Raw genomic sequence first — 12,659 nt, 5'->3', positions numbered from 1 at the left:
AGGCTTGAAATATATCCTAATAGTAATACTCCATTAATATAATCCTTTATTATCTACTGTGGCAGTTCATTGAAAATTTACAACAGAATATTCATAATGTAAGTAGGTATATGAGTGTCACCTAAAATTTACTTCACCCAACATGACATCAATTTGATATTATTTGCTACATTGTAATAAAGAAGTCTAAAGAAAATATGTGAAGTAACTGGAAAAATGGAGTATTGTGTATAGTTACAATATAGATCTTATGTGAATAATTCCCAAATGGCATGAATTTTGACATAGGATATATTATCTGAAGTTTTTATTTGAGCAGCTGCAGACAAGTAAAGTTAATTGACTTGTCCAAAACCTTCTTGTTGGGAGGTAGCAAACTCATAGTTCAGCAGACTGGCTTTTATTTATGTTCTCTACCAAACCAATAGGAAGAAAGTATAATTTGCAGTCACTTTCAGTAACATGAAGCAATACAAAATTTCATTTGGGTAGCAAACACAAAAGCAAGAAAACATAATGTGTCCATTTTAGAAAACATACTGATTGATGGAGTAGGTTTTGCAAATAGAAAAAAATGCCATTCACTAATGAGTGAAGATGAGAGAGAAAGTACACAGAAAAATCACAAATGAGTTCTTAAAATTCATAAAGCAAGTAAAAAGAGGCTAAAACATTAGACAATTCAATAAAGAAGAGACCTGGGATACTTAGAAATTAGCAGTGTGTGTGTGTGTACCTACCAGACTCTGAACTCGAGTTTTGTACATGCTTAGCTGGTACTCTACTATTAGAGCCACATCTCTAGCCTGACTTATTGTTTCTCATTTTGGAGATGGACTTTTCTTCCATGATTCTCTGGATATCAGTCTCCTAAGTAGCTAAGATTACAGATGTGAGCCACCAGTGCCCAAATAAATAGTAAACTTAAATAGGCATGACTTAATAGGCATGATATATTAATAAAAAATTAGTCAAGCTTCTAGTTGGTCTTATTTAAAAAGACTATAAATCTTCAGTTGTTTATCCAACAATCCTCAGTTTATTATATTAAAATTTTAATGTACTTTTGTTTAATATCAGTTTTTTAACAGAAGAATTCCCAAGCATTTTAAGACTATGAGTATTCCCAACTACTTTATCCATTCTGACAGAATTTATTTTCATATGGAGCAATTAATGATGCATATAAGAAGTCTTTCTATTGACTTAATAAAACCAGACAAAACTGTCAATAATTCATATGTCCAATTGTGGTTTGCTTTTAAATATGATAAAATTGGTTTTTATGTTAACAAAAACATTTTATATTTTAGCCATTAATTTAGCTGGCCTATTGTCTTTTTTTTGCGTGCCCCGTTGTCTTTGTATCAAATTAGCCAGAAATTTCTACAAAAATAGAAGTTATTTACAAATGGATAAAGAGGATGTCTGACTGAGAAAAACTCTACTGACTCAATAACCAAACTTGTCACCTCATCTCCTGTGTTTGAGATCTATGTCTGAGATTGCTATTGAGATACATACAAAGATGCCAAGAGTTGATGATACTAAATATCAAGCATATGGAGAGAGTTTCACTCATCCAGTAAATGTTTTCTTATTGTGATGTTGGTTGTACACTTTTTAATTTGCGGGAATTAGAATGTACTGCAGAAGGCAGTGAAATGATGTGAGTAGTTGAACTTGACAAATGTGACTTTCTACCAGTAGTGGGAATACTGGCCTGTGAATAAAGCTTTTCCTTCTCATTCTTTTCTCTTCCCATATTTTAAAGGCTTCTGGAGCAGATGCCCTGGAGTTAAATTTGTCGTGTCCACATGGCATGGGAGAAAGAGGAATGGGCTTGGCTTGTGGACAGGTAAGGAACTGGAGAGGATGTATGTGTGTGCATCAGCATGACATAACAGACCCTGTAACTGATGATTTAGATCCAAACCTTAGCTAGACGCAGTGGCTCACACCTGTAATCTTAGCTACTCAGGAGGCTGAGATCTGAGGATCGAGGTTCAAAGCCAGTCTAGCACTAAAGACTGTGAAACGATTATCTCCAAGTAACCACTAGAAAACCAGAAGTGGCACTGTGGCTCAAGGGGTAGGGCAGTAGCCTTGAGCTAAAGAGCTCAGGGACAACATCCAGACCCAGAGTTCAAGCACCACAACCTACCAAAAAAAAAAAATCACAGGACTGCCTTAAAGCTTCGAGGTCTGTATTGTTTAAATATTTAGTGCTTAAAAAGTGGAAAATGAGGAAAGCTGGAATTATAGTCACTGTTTAGTTTCATTGAGGAAAATATCACATTATGTGCTTGACAGGAAGCAATATCATAACAAATAGTTTTTAAAGGCACTGAAGCAGAATTAGCTGATTTCAGATGCAATGTTCTTTATTCATTCCTGATGTTGATCCAGTTTCCCTGGGGCAATATACTGTACAAAATGCATTGTTCCTAGTGATTTTGTAGTAAATGGGGCACAGCACAAATTGCACTTTACATTTTTTAGCATATGATCATTATTCCCTAACTGTGTATAGGGAGTTGCCAAAAGACTTTGATGCTATTTTTATTTTTGGATACAATAAATGAAACTTTCATGCTAAAATATTTTCAAAAATGTAATGAATAAAAAATGAGAAGATTCTTCTATCCCTCTCCTCTTAGAAGAATGAATGGGGGAAATGAATAGGATTCAAGCAAGAATGCATTGTATATACCACAGGAAAATAAGGGAAGCGATGAGTTTAAGGGGGTGAATATGTTGAAAGGATGGCACAGATCAAGACGCATTGTCTACATCAATTCCTTTGGTAAATGACAAAAATTCCTATAACCTAAAACTTAAGACAAGTAAGGGAAGGAGTGAGGTGGGGTGTGGTGGGTGAGAATGTTGAAAGGGATGACAATTGCTCTGTTGCATGGAAATTCATTGGGGCAACTGCTTGATGAAAACAAATACAGAAATATTAAAACAATTTTAAACTGTGAGAAGATATGGTAATAAATAGAAAATCGTTCAACTTTAATATACCTAGGGATAGTGTTGTATGTTAAGGAGCAATGGAAAAGCTTAATGTCAAAAAGCTGAGTGTTTTGCATCTAGTTTCACTATAAAGCCCAAGGGATAACAGTGTAAATGGAATAAATTGGGGTATTGTAGTTTCTTACGGGTTTCCCAGTACTATGAAAACTACTTTCATGTCCACTTCTGGTTCAGAGCCTTGTTTATAGTAAGTACACAACATTTTTTTTCCCTTTCTCTCAAGCCATCGAATTGATACGACTCAAACTCAGAGGCCTTTAATTTGGGAGGAGAAAAATAATCTGCTTATTTAAATGAACATGAATTGCTATTTTCAAAATTTGCATTCAAAGAGGTTTTTAAAGGACTTGGTAAATATTTAATTAGCATTCAGAATAGATTTGTGACTCGAGAAGAAATCACTCGTGGGTAGCAGCAGGAGAGAAGACACTAGTCAAATATTTTTAAAGTAAAGCCACTTGCTTCTGTGCTTTTCCTCACAACTTCTACTCACAACTCACATCTACTTGCCCAGAGGTCATCAGAGGTGGTAAATGGACTTCAAAACTCAGTGGGCCCTCATCCTGCATCACAGGATGAAAGAACAGTATCTTCAGAGGTGTCACATAATTTAAGAGACGCATTCAAAGAGGAGCAATGAGAACACCTGCAATTGACCTGAGTTAAAACACCCTTCCACACCCTTCCATCTTATTTTGACACTCAGAACCCAGATACTATTAAGTTATATTCATTAAAGAACAACACTACCACTGAAAACAAACAAAAAGAAATAGCTCAAGAGAATGTATGTCTATAGTCTCATTTATTAAGGACACATACATTCTAATATTTAGCCCTTGATAAAATATAAATACCTTGAAAATGTTAATTATTTATTGTTTATTCATTTGAACCCATTCAGCTGTGAAATGTCTAAAGGTTCATCCTCTCCAGAGAGTTATTTAGCCACATAAATTTTTCCCCAGCCTGTGGCTGAAAGAGAGTGCCAAATGCTATATATAAAAAAAGAAAGAAAGAAAGAAAAGAAAAAGAAAAATTGCAGTCAGAGATACCATTAAGAATTCTAAAACTCCTGGAAAGCACATTCCTAAAAATAATATATCTTGGCAGAAGGAAACAAGAATATTTCCATTTCACTTAATAGTTATAATCTCTAAAACAAGAGCCAATTTCTCCTTCCAAACAAATTAAACTTTCCTTCCTTGAACTATATTCTCTAATAAATTATATAATTAAAACTAAAGCTAGTTGCGGAGGGGGCAACCTAGATCAGTCAGCCCAGATTGGCTTCACCTAAGTTCCAAAGTCTGGAACATGTGCACACAGATCTGATGGAAATCTACACCCAGTGCTGGGGAGAAGAAGAGAAATTCCAAATGGATTTGCACCTTTTTTTCCCCCTGTGTGCCAACCAGAGAGATGTTTGAATTGTCAGAGCTCGATATTTGCATGAGTAAGACATGGCATGGGCTTCGTGGCTAGAATGTTGACCTGTTTAAACCCAGATGCCTTTGGCTCCCACTAAGAATTATACTTTCTCAGGAAGCTGAGATCTGAAGTATTACAGTCTGGGGCCAGCTCAGGCAGAAAAGTCCTCTAGAGTTCATTTTCAAAATACTCAGCAAAATGCTGGCAAAAGGACTGGCTCAAGAGGTAGAGCACCAGCATTTAGCAAGGAACTGCAGCAACCCAAATGCTCTTCTGTCAAAACCTAGTACTAACCTCACTCAACAAATAAAGAAAGAAAAAAATATTTATTTAACAGACATTTTTCTGGTACACTGCATTTTCATATTTTAACATTTGTGCTTTTCTATCTCGGGTTTTTCTCACAAATATTTAATAAGTTCATCCATGATAGTTTGTGCACCTAGGAGATTCTGCCTGTCTATAACAAGCATAATTTCTATATAATTAATTATATATAAAATAAGTGAACAAAAATCTTCCAGTTTGAACAGGAAAAAAACTCAATATCTAACTGCAGACACTATATTTACTTATAAGACTTGGAGAAAAGGAAAATCTCAAGGTGACCCTGATAATTTGACTTGTGTCTTTCATGTAAAATGAACATGCTTATAAACCCTTACAAAGGAAATGGAGCTGTGACTCAAGCGTTATAGCACTAGACTTGAGCAATAAGCCAAAATGAGAGAGTGGGCCCTGAGTTCAAAACCAGTACTAGCACACACAATAACATTTTTTATTAAAAAATTGTCAACATTGATTTTTACATCATAATTCAAATGTGATTTTTTAACAAAAAGTATTCAAGAAGGGAATCTGTATATACAATCACTGGCACTAGGCTTTAGAACAAAATTAAGATTAAGATGAGGGTTTGTTTGTATGTCATGGATACATATTAATCTATGTAATAAAACATTATGTATATAGAGTAGATAGCTCATCATAGATTTTTATGTCTATATAGTTATGTTTTTATATCCAAGATCATGTCCATAACATTTAGTACTCAAATATTGAGTCATTGCTCTCACACAATAAAATTTAAATAAATACTTTGCAATGTTATATTTAATGGAAATTGCTCTTTTTTACTGTATTTTATTGTCAGGGTAATAGATAGAGGTTACAATTACATTCATTTAGTGGGTGCATTACTTCTCGAACATTGATAACCCTTCTCATGTTTTTGTCCCTGCCAATAGCTCTTTTTCCCCCTTCTCTCTATTAACTATACATATCACCTTGAACAATCATTTCCTCTTTGGAAGCTTCTGTCTGTGTCTAAATATAGGATTCGAATGAGTTGATTTCTAAATCTTCTAACTTTAATATTCTATGAATGTAAACATTAGAGAGAGCAGGCTAAAACGTCATTTCTAATCTACTCTAAAGAAATTAATAATTCATCTTGGGTTGTTATTTTAAAAAACATTTCCAAATTTTCTAGTCTGTATAACTCCTCTGGTTTATGGTAGTCTCCATAAGATCCCCCAGGGATGCCGAAAACCCACGGCTAGTACCATGGCCTGGAGATACACAAACTAATGATAAAATTTCATTGATAAACTAGGCACAGGAAGAGATCAACAACAATATCTACTAATAAAATCATACAATTATAACCATATATAACAATTATTTAAAGCCTATGATTCGCTTTCTTCTTTGAGATTGTGGCTAGCTTGGGTAACTGAAACCACAGAAAACAGCACAGATTAACCAGTCCAGGCCAGAGAGGCCAGAGAGATGAGTCCAGGAGACTTTTATCTCAAATTAACCAGCAAAAAGTGGGGAGTTAAGGTCTGACTCAAGTGATAAGGCATGAGCCTTCAGCATAAAAAAAAAAGCCAAGCCAGTTCAAACTTCAATACTGGTACATGTGCACCACACACACACACACACACACACACACACACACACACACACACACAAACCGCACAGATCAAAAGTTGACTGCAATATTTAAGTGATTTCCAATTATTACTTGCCAGCCATGCTGCGAGCTTTTTTGCATATCTTACTTTATATGAATAATGAAGGTTGAATATACTTCAAATGAAAAATGCTTGCTTTGCATGTATGCAGTCCTAGATCTGATAATGAGCACTCCCAAAATAAGAACAAGGAGGAGGAAGAAGAGAAGATGAAGAAGAAAAAGAAGAAGAAGAAGAAGAAGAAGAAGAAGAAGAAGAAGAAGAAGAAGAAGAAGAAGAAGAACAAGAAGAAGAAGAAGAAGAAGAAGAAGAAGAAGAAGAAGAAGAAGAAGAAGAAGAAGAAGAAGAAGAAAGAGGATGAGGAGAAGACATTATTGTATCTGTTTATGGTGGCATGGCATCCATCTATAATTCCAGCCACTTAGAAGGCTGAAGTCAGAGGATCAGAAATCTAAATCCATTGTGAGCACTGTAGCACCAAGACTCCATCTCCAAATAAGACACTCCTGTCCTCACTCCAACCCCCCAAAAAAGACAAATAGAATCTAAAAGACAAATAGAATCAAAGTCTTTTATAATATTCTTTCTGCCTGGAATTTATACACTTTTGACTGAAATCATCCAACTAGAAATCACTTCAGAGGGCACCCTCATTCACCAATTGCATCAATCAACCAAAATTTCCTTAAGAAAGAAGCGTGTAAGTGGAAGAGTTGCAAAGATGGAACACAGAGGCATACTCTCATTTGAATCTGTCGTGACTGAGAATTTAAATCCTGTCTATGAATGTGAGTTTCTTTACCGAATACTCTCAAGAGGCTATAAAAACTGTTTGTCCCTTTGATTCTTGTAGGCTTCTCGTAGTTCAGTGACTTGAATATCATCATTGTAGGTGATAACTGCAACTATTCTAATAAAGATTTCTCTGGATGGAACGTCCCCAAAAAGTAGCATAGTGAGAGGGAAGATCGCTCACAGGTGGAACAAGGACCTGAATAAAGATGGAGTGTTTCTGGTACCTCATCAGCTCTCCCTCTTCTTATATGTCCTCTGCAGAGAATTTCCAGACACTGAAATTTTCAGCCAGTCTCTTAATCTATGTTGTCATCAAGAAGGCATATATTATACTGTTTTCATGATGACTTAGCCAGGCAAGAATGAAAAGATTTAAAAGTAGAAAATCTTAAAATGTTTAAGATCTTGAATGATAATTACCCTCGGGTAAGATAACCCAAAGCCATTCTACTTTGCTATTTCCTTCTGGATCTGTTTTCTCTGCTTGAACTTGAAGTGCACAAACTCTATGCTTATTAAGTTAAAAATAAAAACAACAACAAGAGAAAGAAAAGCTTTGTTTCTGATTTATCATGCCAACGTTGTTTTCCCCCTAGGACATTAACCACAGATTATTTCTCTTACCCTTGCCAGTGAGCAGATGTCTGATATGAAGAACAGAATCCAAAATAAAGTGTGAAGACTACATTGGCCCAGATGTGCTAGGATTTCTCCTGGGAAATATAGCCTTCTTCCAACAGCTGGGTTAACAGACTCTCTGTCTCATACATAGTACATTGTCCAGGGAGTGATGGCCAAAACACAGTTTGGATCAGCTCCCTATTAAATGTCCATAGAGAGGACAATCAAAAAAATACTCTTTTAAAGCCCAAACTGGAATTTCACTCTATTTCCTATTTCCTGTATTTCTCAGAGAGCAGAAACTCAATAACTTGGGATATGAGAAGTTTAAGAGGTTAGAGATAGGAAAGTAAGAGCTCCACTGGTAGTGAAACACAATCTGGCTTCCTTTGGAAGAGTGTTGCTGAGTTCTATTTACTTTGTGGATAATGGTTAGTTATCAAATGGAACCTCTTCACCTTCTGATATTTGATTCTTCTCATCACTTTCGTCTTTAGCCTCTTGGAGTCATGCTTGTGGTGAAGTCACAAAGTGTCTGATTCTGTTCTGACCAACAAGGGTATGTGCAGGTTTAGGCTTGGGTTGTACTTTGAATCTTAGGATCTGGTAGGTAAATGTGGCAGGGGCCAATCAGACCTCATTGGTTTTGTCCTTTAATAAGATCCATTTATAAATCTGGACATCAGTGCACATTGAAATAATAGTCTGGTGAAGAAACAAGACAAATGCATGGATTATTTTCTCTCTTATTTTCTTCGAGGCATTGCAATTTTTGAAGTGCTTTAAGATAAATCATCACCTTCAATGTTTATAAGTAAAAGTATCTGGATTCAAAAAAGAAATAGGTGATTGGTGCTGTATTGTGTTACTCCAGTCTTTACATGATTTTAAATCTCAGCCATTTGCATAGAGGAGGTGGTTCACACAAGTGGACAACTGTATGTTATCTATAAGAAGTATTTATGTGATTGCTAATATGTTTGCCTAAAACTGGATCCTTATGAGTTTTTCAGTTGTAGTTATTAGTGGTTGTTGGTGATATACCATGCTTTACTCATTAGAAAGAATATATTTTTAGTCTAGGAAGCAACACCATGTAAAAATAACAGTTCAGAAAATATTATTGTTCTTTGTGGTCATTCATATGGCACTAAGAACCTTATATATAGTAATAAATAGGGATTGTTTCTTGACAATCTGTTTCAGGGAAGGTATTGAATTTTGTGCTTACTATTTGTTATAATCTAGAAATTGGAAGGAAAACCAAAAATCTTAACAAAACAAAACAAAACCAGCCTAGTTTCAGTGACTCATGCCTGTAATCCTAGCTAGTTAGGAGGCTGAGATCTGAGGATTGTGGGTTAAATCTAACCCAGGTAGGAAAATCCATGAGATTCTTATTTCCAATTAACTTCCAAAAAGCCAGAAATGGTGTAATAGTGCAAGTGAGCACTGTTCTTGAGTGAAGAAGCCAAAGGAAAGTACCCAGGCTCTGAGTTCAATACCCAGTACTAGTACATATCCAAACACAAATTTATAAGTCTTATATACTCATTATTTTTATAGAAATAGTATATAGAAGACTAAATGAAATAGATAGTACTTTTGAGATAACAGCAATGAAAATATGGTTATCACGATGCAAGTAAACCAAGGTAATAAACTTTTACAAATAAAAGGCTTTTATAGAAATTGTATGCATTTGTTCAGCTCTGGTTGTGTTCTTGGCATTATGCTGAGCATTTCTACTGATGAAATCACAATTACTTCCCAATTGGAAAAAAGAACATTCTCCATGTTAAAAAAACAAACAAACACACAAAACAGAGCTAAGAGATGGTGACCTAAGCATCTAATTCTAACTACTCAGGAGACTGAGATCTGAGGACCATGGTTTAATGTCAGCACCGGGAGAAAGTTCTTGAGACTGATATCAATTACTCACATAAAAACCAGAAGTGTAGCTGTGCCTCAAAGTGGTAGAGTACTAGTCTTGAGCAAAATAAGCTCAAAAGCAGTGCCCAGGCCCTGAGTTGAAGATCCATGACCAACAACAAACAAGCTCAAAAACAGAGGCCACATAACTTACTTCCTGTTAAATCTCTCTATAGGCCAGTGCAATTCTGGCACTTGGATTTTTTCAAACAAGTTTTGGACAGGCTAAGGAAGGAATGTCTGAATGAATGAGTGAGTGAATGAATGAATTAATCCTTCCAGATAAAGCTCTTTAACACCATCAGCAAGGGTCCTAGAAGAGGGCTGTGTTATATGATTATGACTTCACAAAGAAAGTGCCATCTGTTATAAACAGGAAACTGTGCATTTCAAATTATATTTTTTTCCTTTAGGACCAGAGTCAGTACTTCATTGTTTGATTTTTTTCACCCTTACCTTTTTACCTCAACTATTTGGTGTTTCCTATATATGATTTCTCTAGCATGCTTCTCAAATCCATCTTACCTATGTCTGTCCCAAACTACATACACTTAAGAGTACATATTACTAGTAAGTCTCTGTCCATTAGATAGAAGCATAACTCCTTCTTAGTTTTTTTTTTCTTATTGGGACTTAATAATCACTTTTGTTAAGAAGCAGTCTTTTGGAGAGTTTGGAGACTGCAAGACATCAAAATGGGAGACTGTGGCTCCTTCGTTAAAACTTATTATCCTGTAGCAAGAAAATTGTACCCTGGGAATGTCATTCTCAGATGATTTCAGCCCACTCTCAAGTAGAAGACCAGCTTTGTCCACACATGCCTTTCATGGCCTCCATCTGCTTTGAGAACACAGGAAGTAGTTTCCACCTGTTACATTCAGAGAGCTGACCAGCCTCTGACCCAAGCAAGGGCTAAGTTGCCTGATACTTCCACAAGTCTGAATGATTTACAGATACAGCCCCATTTTACAGATAGGAGAATGGAGGCTAAGTATGGGCAAGTGAGTGGCATGTCAGATCCCAAGCCTGGCTCTTTGACTCATGACCATGTTTTCCTGAGCTTCTCAGAAAAGAAGGTTACAGAAGTTGTGCCTGGCCTCACCATCTAAGCAGATCCGTGGTGCATATCTCAGTATGGTGACAGTGCTACTGGTCTGGTGGAGGCCAAGAAATCCCTCCTACTTGGACTCAGAGCATGGCTTTCTGGTAGGGTACTCATCTTGCAAATGTGAAGCCCTAGGTATGATTCCCAGCACTAGAGAATAAAAGTAAAATTTAAACATGAACAAAGTAAAACTTCCCCTATAAAAGCATTCTTGCCTGCAAAGAGCACTTTCTGGCAAAATGATATAGACAGACAGATAATTTTTTTGATTGGCCTTTATATGATTTTAATATGCTCCACATGGGAACTCTTTTCTAAAGAAAACCTCTAACAATGAAAGACAAATGTCTAGACACAATTAAAAGAGAATTCAGTTGTCCAGTTATTGATGTCCATTCCTGAGCTCGTGTCTACTTGGAAGGACATTATTTATTATTCACCTTTGACTTCGAGCCTCCCATGACAGAGGCTTTAGGAAACAAAACTGGGCAATAGTAATTGTTTAGGAAAAGCTTGCAGAGGGGCAATAAGAAGCCCTGGGATCCTTCCTGAGAGAGAATTCACCCTTCCTTCAAATGGTGGGAAGCTGAGTGCCATCCAGCCCTGTAAGGCAGTCCCCAGCCTTCTGCTGTACAAAGGGTGGATCCTAAAGCCATCCAGGCTGTGGGGAGTGTATTCCTATAGCTGTTGCCCTTTATGGCAGCCTGGCAGCAAGTGACCATAATAAATTATGTGCTTCTCAGTGAGCCTGTGACTCAGCTCAGGAGGAGCCGCCTGGGTGTTACTGCCTCTATTATTTGACATTTTTTTTTGTTTCTTTTCCTTACGAGATTGCATGCTGCTCTTTTTCTGTCATCTGGTTCCTTTTATGCACCCCCCATCTATTGTTTTGAGGGTTGTGTGTGACAGTTCTTTTCTGCTGCTGATTTTGTCCTTTTTGTGTTACCTTCCAGGGCTTTTCCTCTGCTCCCCGCCCCCCCCAACTCCTTTCTTGATCTTGTGTGTTCTGCTTTTCTGTCTTGCAGGCCTTGGCCTCCCTTCTCTTTCTCTTCTTGCTTTATTGTTTCACAGAATACAGGAAAAAAAAACAACTTCTCTTTTTGTCTGCATTCTTTTACATGGCATGGCATACTTGTCATTTATTTTCCCCTTGGGAATAGGCGCCCTTTACTGTATGCACCATTCATTTCGCTTCCAGGAACTCCAAGCACATGTCCCAGGGATTGTAGAGTTCTGCTGGCAATGAAAAGCAATCAAAGCAACCTGGACAATCAATTCTTGAGAACAGCTCAGACGTATTTTTTTCTCTATACAGCCTTTCACCACCCAGACTCTGGAAGTTGGTCATACTAATTTCAGATCATTCTGTACTGTCTATTCCCAAGTGGCCGTGTTTTGACACCATGCTTTGCAAATTCAACTTTTTCTTCATTCTTCCTTTGTTTTTGTACCCATGACTATAGAAGAGAAAACAGGTCTAGTAAGTGGAGCATCCACTGAATACTATAACTCACAAATGATTAATTGAGCATCTATGGAAAGGCAGACATCAGTCAGGTGTCAGGAGACTGGCTTTCTTCTGTCTTTTTAAATCTTTTAATTGGTCCTGTCTGTCAAGCTCCATTTCTTTATTTTTGCCATGGACCCATCATTTTGCTCCTTTATCCTCCTCTGCATTTTCTTCTTATGGTCTCTGACCCTGGAGCTCCTACTTTTTATTTAGAGCAAATGACGGTGTTTATTTCATTAAATTT

At 36.6% G+C, this 12,659-nt stretch overlaps 1 protein-coding gene across 1 annotated transcript in view; it reads left to right on the top strand.

Annotated features, from left to right (window-relative positions):
- Dpyd (dihydropyrimidine dehydrogenase) overlaps window positions 1-12,659 on the top strand; it is an 800,444-nt gene that overhangs the window by 492,007 nt on the left and 295,778 nt on the right. The window contains exon 16 of the mRNA XM_090333954.1: window positions 1,775-1,858. Within this exon, the coding sequence (XP_090190080.1) occupies window positions 1,775-1,858 (84 nt within the window). The remainder of the gene's footprint in view (window positions 1-1,774; window positions 1,859-12,659) is intronic.

Source organism: Megascapheus bottae, chromosome 6, assembly GCF_031878675.1.
Source record: "Megascapheus bottae isolate mThoBot1 chromosome 6, mThoBot2.hap1, whole genome shotgun sequence".
Lineage (NCBI taxonomy): Eukaryota > Metazoa > Chordata > Mammalia > Rodentia > Geomyidae > Megascapheus > Megascapheus bottae.
This window is presented reverse-complemented; position numbering and strand designations above follow the sequence as displayed.